Source organism: Alexandromys fortis, unplaced genomic scaffold (assembly GCF_014885135.2).
Source record: "Alexandromys fortis isolate MF-2015 unplaced genomic scaffold, M_Fortis_MF-2015_v1.1 scaffold_7, whole genome shotgun sequence".
NCBI lineage: Eukaryota > Metazoa > Chordata > Mammalia > Rodentia > Cricetidae > Alexandromys > Alexandromys fortis.
The window spans coordinates 13657075-13670080 of NW_026067920.1; the positions used below are offsets into that span (position 1 = coordinate 13657075).

General features: G+C 46.3%; 1 protein-coding gene across 1 annotated transcript in view; it reads right to left on the reverse strand.

Annotated features, from left to right (window-relative positions):
* Positions 1 to 2236: 2236 nt before the first annotated feature.
* Positions 2237 to 13006, reverse strand: part of Ddc (dopa decarboxylase) — an 89101-nt gene continuing 78331 nt past the window's right edge. Inside the window, exons 11-15 of the mRNA XM_050141229.1 lie at positions 12733 to 12752; positions 9630 to 9728; positions 7136 to 7237; positions 3520 to 3737; positions 2237 to 2640 (exon numbers count right to left, since the gene is read on the reverse strand). Of these exons, the coding sequence (XP_049997186.1) occupies positions 3537 to 3737; positions 7136 to 7237; positions 9630 to 9728; positions 12733 to 12752 (422 nt within the window). The 3' untranslated portion in view covers positions 2237 to 2640; positions 3520 to 3536. The remainder of the gene's footprint in view (positions 2641 to 3519; positions 3738 to 7135; positions 7238 to 9629; positions 9729 to 12732; positions 12753 to 13006) is intronic.

Sequence of the window (13006 nt, forward strand, 5' to 3'; positions counted from 1 at the left end):
AGGCTTGGGGAGTCCATGGCACAGGTGGCCATACGGTTTTACAGTTTTACAGGAGAGAAGGTGGATTCTGGAGCCCGACTTCCTAGACAGCATCCATTCCTCAGTTTCCTCATCCGTACAAGAGAGGTAGCAGTACAGCTTATCTTGGGGAAATGTTAAGATGAGTATTAAATTGAGCATTTCAAATACAGGTAACAGCGCCTGTCACAGAGTAAGAGCTGGTGTATAGTTTGGTTAACTGGGAGGAAACTCTTCTTCCTGTTTCTAGGAGTGAGTGTTTTGGAGTCTGAGCACAAAGTTGAAGAAATGCCTGGAGAGGCCAGTATATGGGTGTGCTGGCATTGGCTAGACACAACCTACAGACATTTGGCAAGAGAAAACTTCAAATGAGAAAATACTCTTAACTTGGTAAGCCTGTAGGACATTTTCTTGATTGAAGATTGATATGGGAAGGCCTAGTTCATGGGAGGCGATGCCACCCGTGGTGAACCTCATTACTGTAAGGAAACAAAAATGAGCAAAAAGCCCTGCAACATTACTCCCTCTTTGTCAGTTCCTGCCTTGAGTTACACCCTTCACCTCTTTCTGTGATGGGCTGTGATGGGAAGTGTAGCCAAGTCAACCCTTTCCTCCTCAAGTTGATATTTCATCACAGCAATAGAAACTCTGACATGATAGTAAATAAACTAAAACTGAGCTTTAGTTAGACAAGATTACATCCTGAGGTCTTAGACTCTATTCCCTAAGGATTCAGACAGTTTCAGAAAGAAATACTCCAGCCTTTCAGAGAACCCCTGCCTCCCATTTGTACGACGTGTCCTCTGCTGCACGTTCCCCAATGACTTGCTCACACTAACGTCTCAACCATCTTGCCCAAGTTAAAGACCATGCTGACTAGAGCTCTTTCTGCAGCAGAAGAGGGGGATCATGTCAACGGCGGCAGTAGCTCCTCTTGGACAGCGTACACAAGGGCACACTGAGAAGAGAAAAGCAATCATTGTAAAATGTAGGCACATCAACCTCGGCTCAGTAATTGGAGTGTTTCATACTCCTGTGGTGCTATCACAGATGGTTTTGGTGGCCTCAGTATACTTACTGTCCCTTGCCTCCACATCGGGACAAAACCAAATCTGGTTCATCTATAAACAAAGGTCCTGCCCAAATAAGATAGAGAACATGCATGAAAAGCACCAAGCTTTCTGAAGAACAGATTGTACCACCCTGGTACATTTACACAAATGTTAGAGGCATCAGAAATTCAGACTATACCTGCTGCCTTACTCTCTCCTGTTGCTGTGATCAAAACTACCCTGACAAAAGCAACCTACGGGACCACAGGTGTGATAGGCCTGGCAGTTCGAGGATGTGGTCCATCGCGGAAGGAAAGCCAGAGTTACAGGAGTCAACTGTGCTGCATCCAGTCTGGAAGCAGAGACCTGTGACTGCTGTGCTCAGCGAGCCATCTTCTATTTCTGCAGTCTAGGTCTCAAGTCCAGGAAATGATGCCACCCACGTTGGAGGTAGGTCTCACCACCTCAAGTAACCCAATCAAAATAATTCCTCACGGGCATGGCCACAGGCAATCTAATCTAGAAATCCCTTCACACACAGAGGCTTGTCCCCTAGATGAGTTTAGGTCCTATCAAGTGGACACTCAATGTGGACCACCACACGTGCTAATAATCCAGGGACTCCTTTTGAATGTCATTGCCATTTCTAAATGCTCCAAAGGTTGCTAATTAGTCTTGGGGTAAAAACGCATATGTTGGACCTAGAGAGGTAGCTAAGAGTGCACACTGCCCTCGTGGAAGACCCAAGTTTGATTTCTAATGCCCTCAATGAGGTGGCTCCCAACTACTGTCACTTTAGCTCTAGAGGGTCCAGTGGCTTCTTCTGGCCTCCTTGAGCACTGAATGCGCTCACACGCGCACGCGTGCCCACGACCCACGAACTTAAAAATAAATCTACAAAATTTTTTTTTCTAAAATCAGAATGATTCTATATAAAGATCAGAGATTATTCAAGTAAATGCCTAGAAACTGAGCTCATTTCTAAGCAGAACTTGAGTGTTGTTAATAAATCTGAACAGTGACTGACATATACCAGGCTTTTGTTAAACACACGCTGGCTAAATGAACGTGAACAAAGGCGGCGCGTTTGAAAGGGTAAGCCAAGCTCACAAGGAAGAGTCTGATACATTGTAAAACAAGATGCTTACTCAACCCAGTTAGTATTGCACATCAATTGTTTATTAAATGTTGAGCCACACAGAACAAGCTGACTGCCATAGATATAGTCTGAAGGTACGGCCAAAGACTACCCTGGAAAATAAAACAAGCCTTGCCTGCCACCAATGACTTTCTGAACACAAAGACATCTTTTTATCAACAAAAATCACAGCCAAACACAGAACAAAAGCTAGAGCCCCTGGCATCAGCTTTGCACACAGAAAACATTTCTCCCGGGATAAAACAGAAAATATGTCTTCATTGACAAGCCACTGAAAAGTCAATCGCAGGTTTCTGGTTAGTTTTGGAGACAGACACGAGGCCACATATATCCATGATTTCACGAAGGCAGGGTGGTGATTGTTTTTCTCTCATTCCACTTTGAAGTGTACTGCTTTTCAACTTTTGAGCTCTACAGGGAAAAAAAAAATAGCACAAATTTAGTGGCTAACTTAGAAAACCAAGAGAGCAGCAGCGTAGCTCAGTGGTGGTGCACCTGCCTAGAAGGCACAAGATCCTGGTTCCATTCCCGGTACCACATAAAAGAAAAGAAAATAATAAAAAGAAGAGACTTGTGTACTTCTAAATTGAGTAGGAAGAAGGAATATGCTATCTCTGCAGTGACACAATACAACCAATAGTTTTAACTCAAAAATTTAGGCGGGGCAGTGGTAGCACACACCTTTAATCCCAGCACTTGGGAGGCAGAGGCAGGCGGATCTCTGAATTTGAGGTCAGCCTGGTCTACAGCAAGAATTACAAGACAGGCAGGACTACACAGAAAAACCCTGTCCTGAAAAACAAACAAACAAACAAACAAAATGTTTATGTTGCCAATCCAAGATGTGTAATAATAGCTATCACTATAATTGTGCAGTCTGCCACGCTCTCCCCTCTGTAAGCAGCCTGGAGGCTTTGCCCTTCTTTAACATCACAATTTTGATCTTGCCTGCCCGAGTCAATCCGTCACATGACAGTCCCATTTATTGTTATCCTGTATCAAAAGCTTATTCTGATAGCTGCTTTGGTCAAAGCTGTTGGGGGGAGTCTGAGGGGAAAGCATAGAGCATCTCTACTTCGCCGTGTGTATCGTCACAGAAGTGAATACAAATTCGCTCTATGGAATCGTTCCGCGTAGCATTCTTTCTGCATCTCTCGACTGAACGGGGCTACAGCTTTCTCTTCCTTGCTTTACAGTGGAGCCCAGCCCCACAGCACCGAGTGGCCAAGCTGGAACTGAGCTGGAATCCTGCGGCCAGGAGGACAGCATGTTCCTGGCATAGCTGCTTACCTGCAGCGGCTCTGCTTTCACTCCTTCTGGGCTCTCAGCACGCTGCTTGCCAGCTCTCGGATGTGTTCCCAGGCCAGCTGCACGTGGGAAGACTCCACCTTGCGAGAGCACACGGCGAAGCGTAGCACGAACTTGTCTCGGAGACGGCACGGTACCAAGTGGATTTTTTTGGCGCTGTTTATTCTTTGTAAAAGAGTTTCATTCAGCTCGTTGGAGCCCTGGGGTAATTAGAAAGCAGATCCACCATATGACACAAAGTCTGGTAGATAACAAAGAAACCATCTTTACTTTTCATTTTCTATGTAAGAGGCCAGAGAGCTTGAGGACATGACTAACACAGGCTAATGGAACTTATGGGATCGCTTCTCCCCGTGACCCCACTTCTCTAGGATCTGTGTTATCAGAAATTAACCTTCCCATCCTCCAGTTTAGTTGAAGAGAGATGAAGGTCGCTAGAGGTATTGTCAGCACAAACAGGTGAGCGTAAACAACAGAACCGAATAGAGACCTTGGACCCGGCAGCAGGTCTCAACAACAAAGACCCTGGAACACCACAGTCAAGCTGGTGTGAGAATATGCAAAGGACATCTGTAAGTGCAGGAACAGGGAGTCAAGGATGATCTCTATACAACCTCTCTAGAAAGAAAATTGTCAACTAGCTGGGGACAGAGAGGCCAGAGTCCTCCACTCCCAATGACTGACCAGAGATAAGAAGGCCTTATCAGCCAACACACAGAAAACCTTTGCTTTCCATTAGGGCCCCAAGTAGATAGGCTGGTAGCTGTTCTCTGCCTAGCCCTTCATTCCTCTGCATATGCTGTCATGAAATGGCTCCCCATCCGCTAAGCCTTTCTGTCTAGCAAAATATAGAAGAGGGGTTGTCACGGGCTTCGCTCTGGAGTTCTAAGACCCACGCAGGGCTGGACCATTTATTCTGGACATTAAGGGTCAAGGTGTAAGAGGATGCATGGGAAGGAAAGTGTCCCCTCTACCTGAACAATGGTAGCTGAACACATTCTGGATACAGAAAACTGCTCTTCGCCTTGGATAGATTCACACACCTCTAGCTGTGGGTCTGAGTGTGACAACCAAGAAAATCTTAAGTGCACAGTGAAGGAACTACAGGCTATTTAGACTGTTGGTGTAAGTGCCATGTCTGGACAATGGGGTCCTATTCAAGGACGATGGAGACATGAGACGATAACACAGACAACAAAAACCAAGTAGTTAGGGGAAAGTTGAGTACCATTTTCAATTGGGTTTGGGTTAGACAGGACTTCCATCAAGTAGGAGCAGAAGGCAAACAGAAATGAGTAGAGAAGCAATAATGAAAAGGGCAAGAGTAAGCCAAGGAAGATTAGAGGAGTCTGGCCAGGGAGAAAAAAGCAACTATGTGATTGTGAGGTCACCTACTTTATGTTCAATAAGGGGCCACAGGACCAGAAATACAGCTTAGTGGCAGAGCACTTGCCTAGCACATGTGAGGCCCGGGTTCAAATCCCCGGTGACACAGAAATGGATATTGTAGAGTGGATGCTATTGTTAGCCAGCAGAGTGGTTCATGCCTGTAACTTTACCCCTTGAGAGATGAAGATGAGAGAATCAGTTCAAGATCTTCCTTGACTACACAGTCATTGTGAGGGTAGCCTGGGCTACACGAGATCCTGTCTCAATGAGTAAGTAGCCACAATACATTCTGGTTGAAGCCATCAAAGATGATGAAGATTGAAAACTCAAACTGGAGAAAATAAGGACAAGCAGAAAAATTACACTGTGTAGTTATATAGGCAGAAAAATAAGGAATAGCATTTGGCTAATGTGCTTCTTTAAGGAGAAAGGTGTAAGCCGGGAGGTGGTGGCACATGCCTTTGATCCCAGCACTAGAGAGGCAGAGGAAGGTGGATATCTGAGTTTGAGGCCAGCCTGGTCTACAGAAGCGAGTTCCAGGATAACCAGGGCTAAAAAGAGAAACCCTGTCTCAAAAAAAAAAAAAAATGAACGGAAAGAAAGAGGGAAGAAAGGAAGGAAGAAAGAAAGAAAAAGGAAAAAGAGAAAGCAAATGTGTAATCATGGGAAGAAGACAACAAAGAGGGTTTTGCATGTGAGGACTGTACACACTACCAGGCAAGTAAGAAGGAGCAGAAACTGAGGTAAAGTGTATTTGGTATTAATCTTAAATTATACATACTCAGTAATAATCTTAGCCTTGACAACGTCATGTCAAGACTGAAGGCAAAAGGCATTATTATATAGAGGTCTTTGGGGAAGACAAACATGCTCACAGCCCTGTAGTTAAAAGTAAATTACACCTCAATAAAACAATTAAAATAGAAGCATCCTACAAAACTGAAAAGATCCTATAGCAACATCCTACAGCAATGAAAATAAATACCTACTTGAGGGACAAAGAAGTCAACACAATGCCGACACCAATGTTGGTAGACCTGCCACATCCCATGGTCCACATGCCAAACCCCAGGGGCATGGATACCTTGAGGCATCCCATGTGTGTAGGCTACACATCTCCCCTAGACATTCTATTTCATACTTTCAGAGAGCATGGGGCTCCACTCTACCTCTCTCATCACAACACTAGTGCTTGCTGCTTCTAGGATTTCCCAGGGTTTGGAGTTCATCTCAAACTCTAAGAATCAAGATGAGGGGAGGAGATAGGACATGGAGGTGAAGCATCATGAAACTGATGTATCCCAGACTGCTCCTTCTTATGATTGCTGTCTAGACTCAGACAACGAGGTCTCCTGGCAAGACCTATCAGAAACTTCCAGTTGAGTGTCGTGGCATGCATCTGCAGACCTAGCCACTTGGGGGAATTGCAAGTTTCAGGTCAGCCTGAGTAACATCATGAGTTCCTTGTCTCTTATTTTTTGAAAAAAGGGGGGAGGGTGGATGGAGGCAGGGACTGTGGATGTAGCGTAGTGTAGGCTTGTCTAGTATGTGTTAAGTTCTGGGTTCCACCGTAGCACTGTAAAAAGGAGAAGAAGAAAGAGAAGAGGAAGAAAACAAAACATAAAACTGTTGGCCTATTAAAAGGCAGTTCTGTAATGGCCAGAGCATCTGGCTTCGTTTATAAGCCAGTGATGAGCAGGGGCCTTTTGAGTAACGTGGCTGTGTCAGTCTCTGCAAAGATAGCTTACTCCCTTGCCGGTCTTGGCAGGCTTCCCTCACAAAGTGAACACACAACCCAGGTGCCCCCTCTGTGCAGGAATCTTGCCGAGGTATATATAGCCAGATGACTGAGATCGTGAGGCTTGTTTATCTAACCAGTTCCCAGATGTGCTGATGCTGTGTGTCCACAGGTGACCTGGTTCCTGAGGCCACAGACAGCTCAGCAGAGGAGTACAGTTCCAGAGGTATTGGATGGACTCTTGGCCTTGGGTCAAGAGGAAAGCATCCAATCACATCTGAGGAAACTGGGCAACAAGTCCACGGAGGAAAGTCTACGGGACCAGTCAGCCAGCCAGCACCGCCTGCTAAGCACCGCGGGTCATGTTCTGTAGACCTTGGCAACTGGTACACAACTTTGTATGTGGATGTCATGAATAATACTTTATCTCATTCAGTGGAAACAAAGATGGCTGAAATCGGCATAACATACCTTTAACCGGAAGCAGACCAACCCAAGAATGACTTCCGTGCAGATCTCAAAGCGAGGGTCCTGCCGTACCAGAGACTCAAACTCATGAGACAGTGCCACGTGCTAGAAGCAGAGAAGGAAAACTTGCTGTCTTTCTCACCACAACTTCAGCCTAACCCTGGCCTCCCAGCACCTCACAGGACTGTACATCTGTTATTCATTCACATCTTCTGATCTCAAGCCTGTCCCCTCACCAGCATTTCCCATACCGGTCAGGAGGAAGCTCATCGGCCCTAAACTACAAGGTACGTCACAGTTCCCTCAGAAAAACACTCATTATCTTCTGTCCACGGTTCTATGTTTCCACCCCCATTTCTTTAATAATTTTATAGTAAACATCATAAGGAAGTTGTTGAAGATTTTAGAAGAAAGAAAGGCTACATCCTGTTGTCTTGCCTTCCTCGTGATAGCCTAAAATGTTGTGATCCAGAGGTTTTTACTTTACTAATTTGCAGATAGTAAACTGAGACTCAGAAAGAACAAGTGTCATAACCAAGGCCTGATGGCTATGCCTTGGCTCAGATGGGACTCACAGCAGCCGCCTAAGACTGGGACGTCACTTCCGTAGCAGGTTGGGCTGTGGTCTCAGCCTGATACAATGGCTGCCATATTCAAGAGCTTGCTATGTGCTCTCTGGCGTGGTGGTGCACAGCTTTAATCATGGCACCCAGGAGACCGAGGTAGGCAGACCTCTACGAGTCTGAGGCCGACCTGGTCTACATACTGAGCCTCAGGACAACCAATGCTGCATAGTGAGACCTTATCTCCTAAATAAAAAAATGAAGTTTTGTGCTCGCATTGAACACATAAGCCTATTTAATCTCTAGATGTTTATAGAACTCGAACGCTGATTAAAACCACGTACGAACTGCAGAGAACACACTCGATCACTGTCCGTGTGCACGGCTAGCTAATTGGAACCTGCTGGCACCCAGCTCTAGCTGCCACAGGGTCGACGCTTCAGAGGAGCTGAAGCACAGGAGGCTTGTTGGGACTGAAAGACCCGTTGAAGCGACTGTTCCTAGTCGTCACGCCAGGGGGCACCAAAGATTCAGGACTAAAGCTATCTTCTATTAGCTCAGGCCTAGGAAGGCCAGTTTTGACCGGTCTTCTGTCTCTTGTTAGGGCAGGATTTAGGCCTTTCCAGAAAGAGGTGTGGTGTGTTTTTAACCTGGCACAGCCTAATCTCAGTGAGTTGTCCTGAACTAAAAGTCATCGTCACCTTGGACTGATAAACCACTTTGGGACTTTTTCTCATTACACCAAGTTGACTCACTAGGATCAGGGATCCTAGAAATCCGCACACACCCTCAGTTTCTAGTTCTTTCCCCCCACGTAGCCTCTCACAGTGCTCGATGCCTGCAGACATTTCCTCACAACGGTTTTTGTGATCTGACGGATGCCGATTTGTAGCACGTGACGAGCACCCTGGAAATAAATGCTGTTCTGCACCCTTGTCACAGAAGAGGAGCCTGTAGACATTTGGCCCCTGCCTTTGGCTGCACATCTGGTGATGTAGTGGGTACTGGGACTTAAGGGGAAAGCTGTCACCACCCCAGGCTGGAAGCCACAGGCATGCTTGCCTCATCAAATTGATGCTGTGGCTTACAAAGGGCTCGGCTGAAGTCAGGGGGCCCTCTGCTTCTGGCTAAACGGGTGAACAAGTCCTGGCTCATATTCAGGCCTCAGCTTCCCCAGCTGTGTGTGTGTTGGGAGGAGAAGGGGGGAAGTAGGGTAGTAGGACTTGGAACCAATCAGTGGTTCCACGAAGTCACTTAGTGCCTATCGTAGTGATCTGCATGGCTTGTTGAAACAAGCTATGTACAGCCCAGGAAGCCTCCTTGAGACTGAGGGAACTAAATCGTATCCATCTCTCCCAACCAACTCGAAAGTTCTCTTAGTCCGGCTTTTAAAAAATTATTTATTTGCTTGTTTATTTAATTTATTTGGGGGGGGGCAGGGGGAGAAAAACACTGTATTCTCACTACTAGTATTGCTCAGTCAAACTCGCTGTTGACTAGATATGCGGAAAAATAAAATAAAATTTACACAGTGGGTTTAACTAACTTCCTGGAGCTGAAAATCTGTATTCTAACGAAAGTGTCTTAGAAGACACAAAAGGCCCAGTTTGTGGATGCCCTAACCTTAAAATCCCAAACTACACCCTGATTCCAAAATTATGCTTTAGATGCTGTTTCAGACAACAACAGACCACATATCCCTCTGTCCCAAAAGGCCTGTGTTTGCTAGGAAACTGTCTATCTCAGCTTGTATATAAAAATTCCAGTGTCTTCATGTTTAGGGAAACAGGGAAGCGCCTCACGATGGATTTCTCAGAACGTCCCCATTGTTAGGCAGTGTATGATGGCGTTTGCTCACTAAGACCCTTGAATTCATTTCTGAGTCTAAGACCATTACAACAGTACTCAGATAAACAAAGAAGGCGGTTGGTCACCTTGCGGATGTAGGCCTGCAGTCCCTTGACGCCATACATTCTGAAAACAAACCACATTTTCAGAGAGCGAAACCTCCGCCCCAGTGGGATCTGCCAGTGCTGCAGCAAAATATAAAGAAACACGTCAGTGAGAGAGAGGCGTGTTAGTAGCCAGGCTCCTTTCCAACTCCTCCGTTGGCCAGTTTCTTCTGGATGCGGTGTTTTTTACAGAATGCCCATTTCCCAGCCCGGATGGCAAAGACCTTGATGTGTGTGTTGAAGAGAGGAGAGGCAGGAGCCATTTTCTCATCCTGTGGAGATGCGGACAGAAGCCCTGGTTGGGAGGTCCTGACGTTTATTAGGCTCGCCAGACAGACTGAGCACACACCAAAGAAGGTACTAGATTGAGAAATAGAAGAGAGTGGTCCTTCCCTAGGGAGCTTCCATGGGGGCAGGGGGTCATCCGGGCAGAGAGGGGGGTGCAGAGCCCCCTGTGTGTCTGCCTTTCTCTGCCTGGATGCTCTGAAACTGCACTCTGAAGCAGTGTCAGCTCCTTTGTCTCCCTGACCTCTGGGAGTGACCCCAATACCCTTTCACCAAAGAAGCCTTCCTCTGCTTCTCCGAGCTCTCCCAGACGGTCAGCTGACTGGCTGTTCACACTGGCTCCTCACATTCTTCTTGATGGTGATGGATGAGGGTTGGAGATGCAATAAAAGCACGTAGGGAAGGACAGGGATGAGACACAGGCCAGTCAGGAGGACGGCCTTGCACCACTTCCTGGCTTTCTTTGAAATTCTCTACTTGAGCTTATAAAGGGCAGGCTGGGGGAGGGGAGCCCGTTGCTTCTTGTCCCTGGGCTCTGGCTCAGGCTCCCTGCTAGATTGGGAGATGCTGAGAGGCTGTTCTGGTTAGGGAGAGCACTCTAAACTCCACTGCTGTCTGCCACCGGAGATACAAGTCAGAGTTAGCCTCAAGTCAGGGTTTCTCAAGAAATAAAGATTTTTTTTTTAAAATACAGTTGTTTCTCCCTTAATCAGGAGGTGAGTTACAAAATCTCTCCTCTGTGGATGGATGGAATCTGGGACAACACCAAACGTACATGTGCTGTTTTTCCTAGACATATATGCCTACGGTGTAATTTCTTTTGTTTGGTTGGCTCTTTGAGACAGAGTCACATTATGTAGCCCGGGCTGATATGGACTCACTTGGTAGGCTAAGTTGGCCTCAAACTCATAGAGATCCTCGTAGTCCTGCCTCCAGAATGCTAGGGATTAAAGGTGTGCACCCTCATGCATGACTTTACTTCTTATTTTAATTCCTTACTATTAAAGTTTTCCATTTCTTTATTTATTCATTCATTTATTTATTTATTTTGAAGGCAATGATTTGAGACAGGGTTTCTTTGTGTAGCTCTGACTATCCTGGAATTCACTCTGTAGACCAGGCTGGCCTCAAACTCACAGAGATCCACCTATTTCTGCTTCCTACATGCTAGGATTAAAGGCCTGTGCCACCACCTGGCTTGAACTATCTCTCTCTCTCTCTCTCTCTTTTGGTTTTTCAAGACAGGGTTTCTCTGTGTAACAGCCCCATTTGTTCTGGAACTAGCTCTGTTGATCAGGCTGGCCTTGAATTCACAGAGATCTGCCTGCCTCTGCCCCCAAGTCCTGGGACTAAAGGCATGTACCACCAGTGACTGGATTGAACTATTTCTTGATGAAGGCTCTGCCTTTCCTGAGTTACTATGGAGTAGGCACACAATTACCACGCATATAAAATAAAAATGGGACAGTGAGGCCACAGGATGTGCAAAATTTGTGGTTTTTTAATTTTTCTTTAAATTTTGCCTTTGCACGGTTTAAGTATCATTTGGGGAAAAGCAGAGATCTGACCCCATGCCAAGTTCACTTAAAATAATGGAGGCTATGCTGACGATCGCTCACAGACTTGCCAAACTCCGGTTAGCGCAGATTGGGAGCTCTTTCTCAAAAGTCTGGCATTGTACTCCCACGAAGGCAATGCAAATCCAAAGCCCACAGCAGTGTCAGGATGAAGAGACTGGGAATGGTCTTCCCCTCAAACTACTTTTTAATATTATTCTCAAACTACCCCTTAATTAATGCTTTCTAAAAGGTAATTTGGATCCTAAATGAGGATTGTGTACACACAGTTAAATAAGATGAACTGTTCTCCTGGCCATACCCATATCTACACATGTCCTGGATTTTCCCCCATGGACAAGTTTCCCTGAAACTCTGTCCTGGGGGAGCTGTAATGAAGATTCCCTGGTGACCTGCACCTGCCAGCTTGCAGCTGTCACCAGAAGCGGGAAGGGTACTCTCTGTCTATGAGAGGTAATCCTGCTACCTTATTATCAGTGGCTGACATACTGCCCCAAGAATTTAGACACACCACTTCGGACAAGATGCTTTGATAATGTCCTGGGCTCACCATGCACACCCGCCTCCCCACCCAGCAAATGAGCCGGGTCATTTCTTGAGTCTGAGAAACGGCAGATGCAGAGGGCCCCTCGTATTCCGAGAGCAGCAACAGATGCAGTGGGCCCCCTTCATGTTCCCGGCCTGCTTGGCTTCTATTCTTGGAAGGAGCCTCCCAGCATTACTTGCGGTTCCAAATTCCTTTCCAGAGTAAAGCTGGGACAACCTGGTGTTTTCAAACTCCAGAAAACATTTGTGGCAAATAAAAAAAAAAAGGAGAAAGAAGTAAAGCAAGTCGAAGAGAGGCTGCCAAGGCGACAATCTCCTGTCCAAGAATCCAGCTCTTCCCTAACTCCGTTCTAGTACTCTTTAGGGTGCTGCCCCAATCACACCACAGCAGGCAAAAAAGAAGGCCATGGGCTATGAGGACAGACTCTTGCAGGAGCTAACATCAAATCTCCTTCCATTGTCTTAGAAGGCAGTTGGGGCTATGCCTTCTAAACTGGGACCTCTGATGGACTTGGCAGAGCTGCTTACCGCCAAGCCACCTAATATGTCTGCTGGAGCACACTTAGAAAGTGCCTCTTGTAGACTCCCGCTCAGGAGGTGGGGAACGCAGCAACCCCAGTAGAACCCCCCTGTCACTTGCTCAGTTTGGATTACAAAGGACAAAACCACCTACTTACCCTGTAGTCAGTGATGAGTCCTGGAGAAAAGAGAAAGACAAAGAGCGGCCATTAGAGAGGGGGATGTTGTAAATGATGTCTTCTGGGGGCAGACAAGAAACTACCCAAGGACCGGCTAAGGCTACGCTTCCTTTGTGGCTCAAGGTAACAGATTCAAGGGAAGTCCCTGAGAGCAGGATGCCCAGGGCACGTTTGGAAGGCTGCATTATTAATGGCTCTGGTGATACAGAAAAATGCTTCAAATAATAAGCAAGGTGGGGGGAGGTAGTTCACG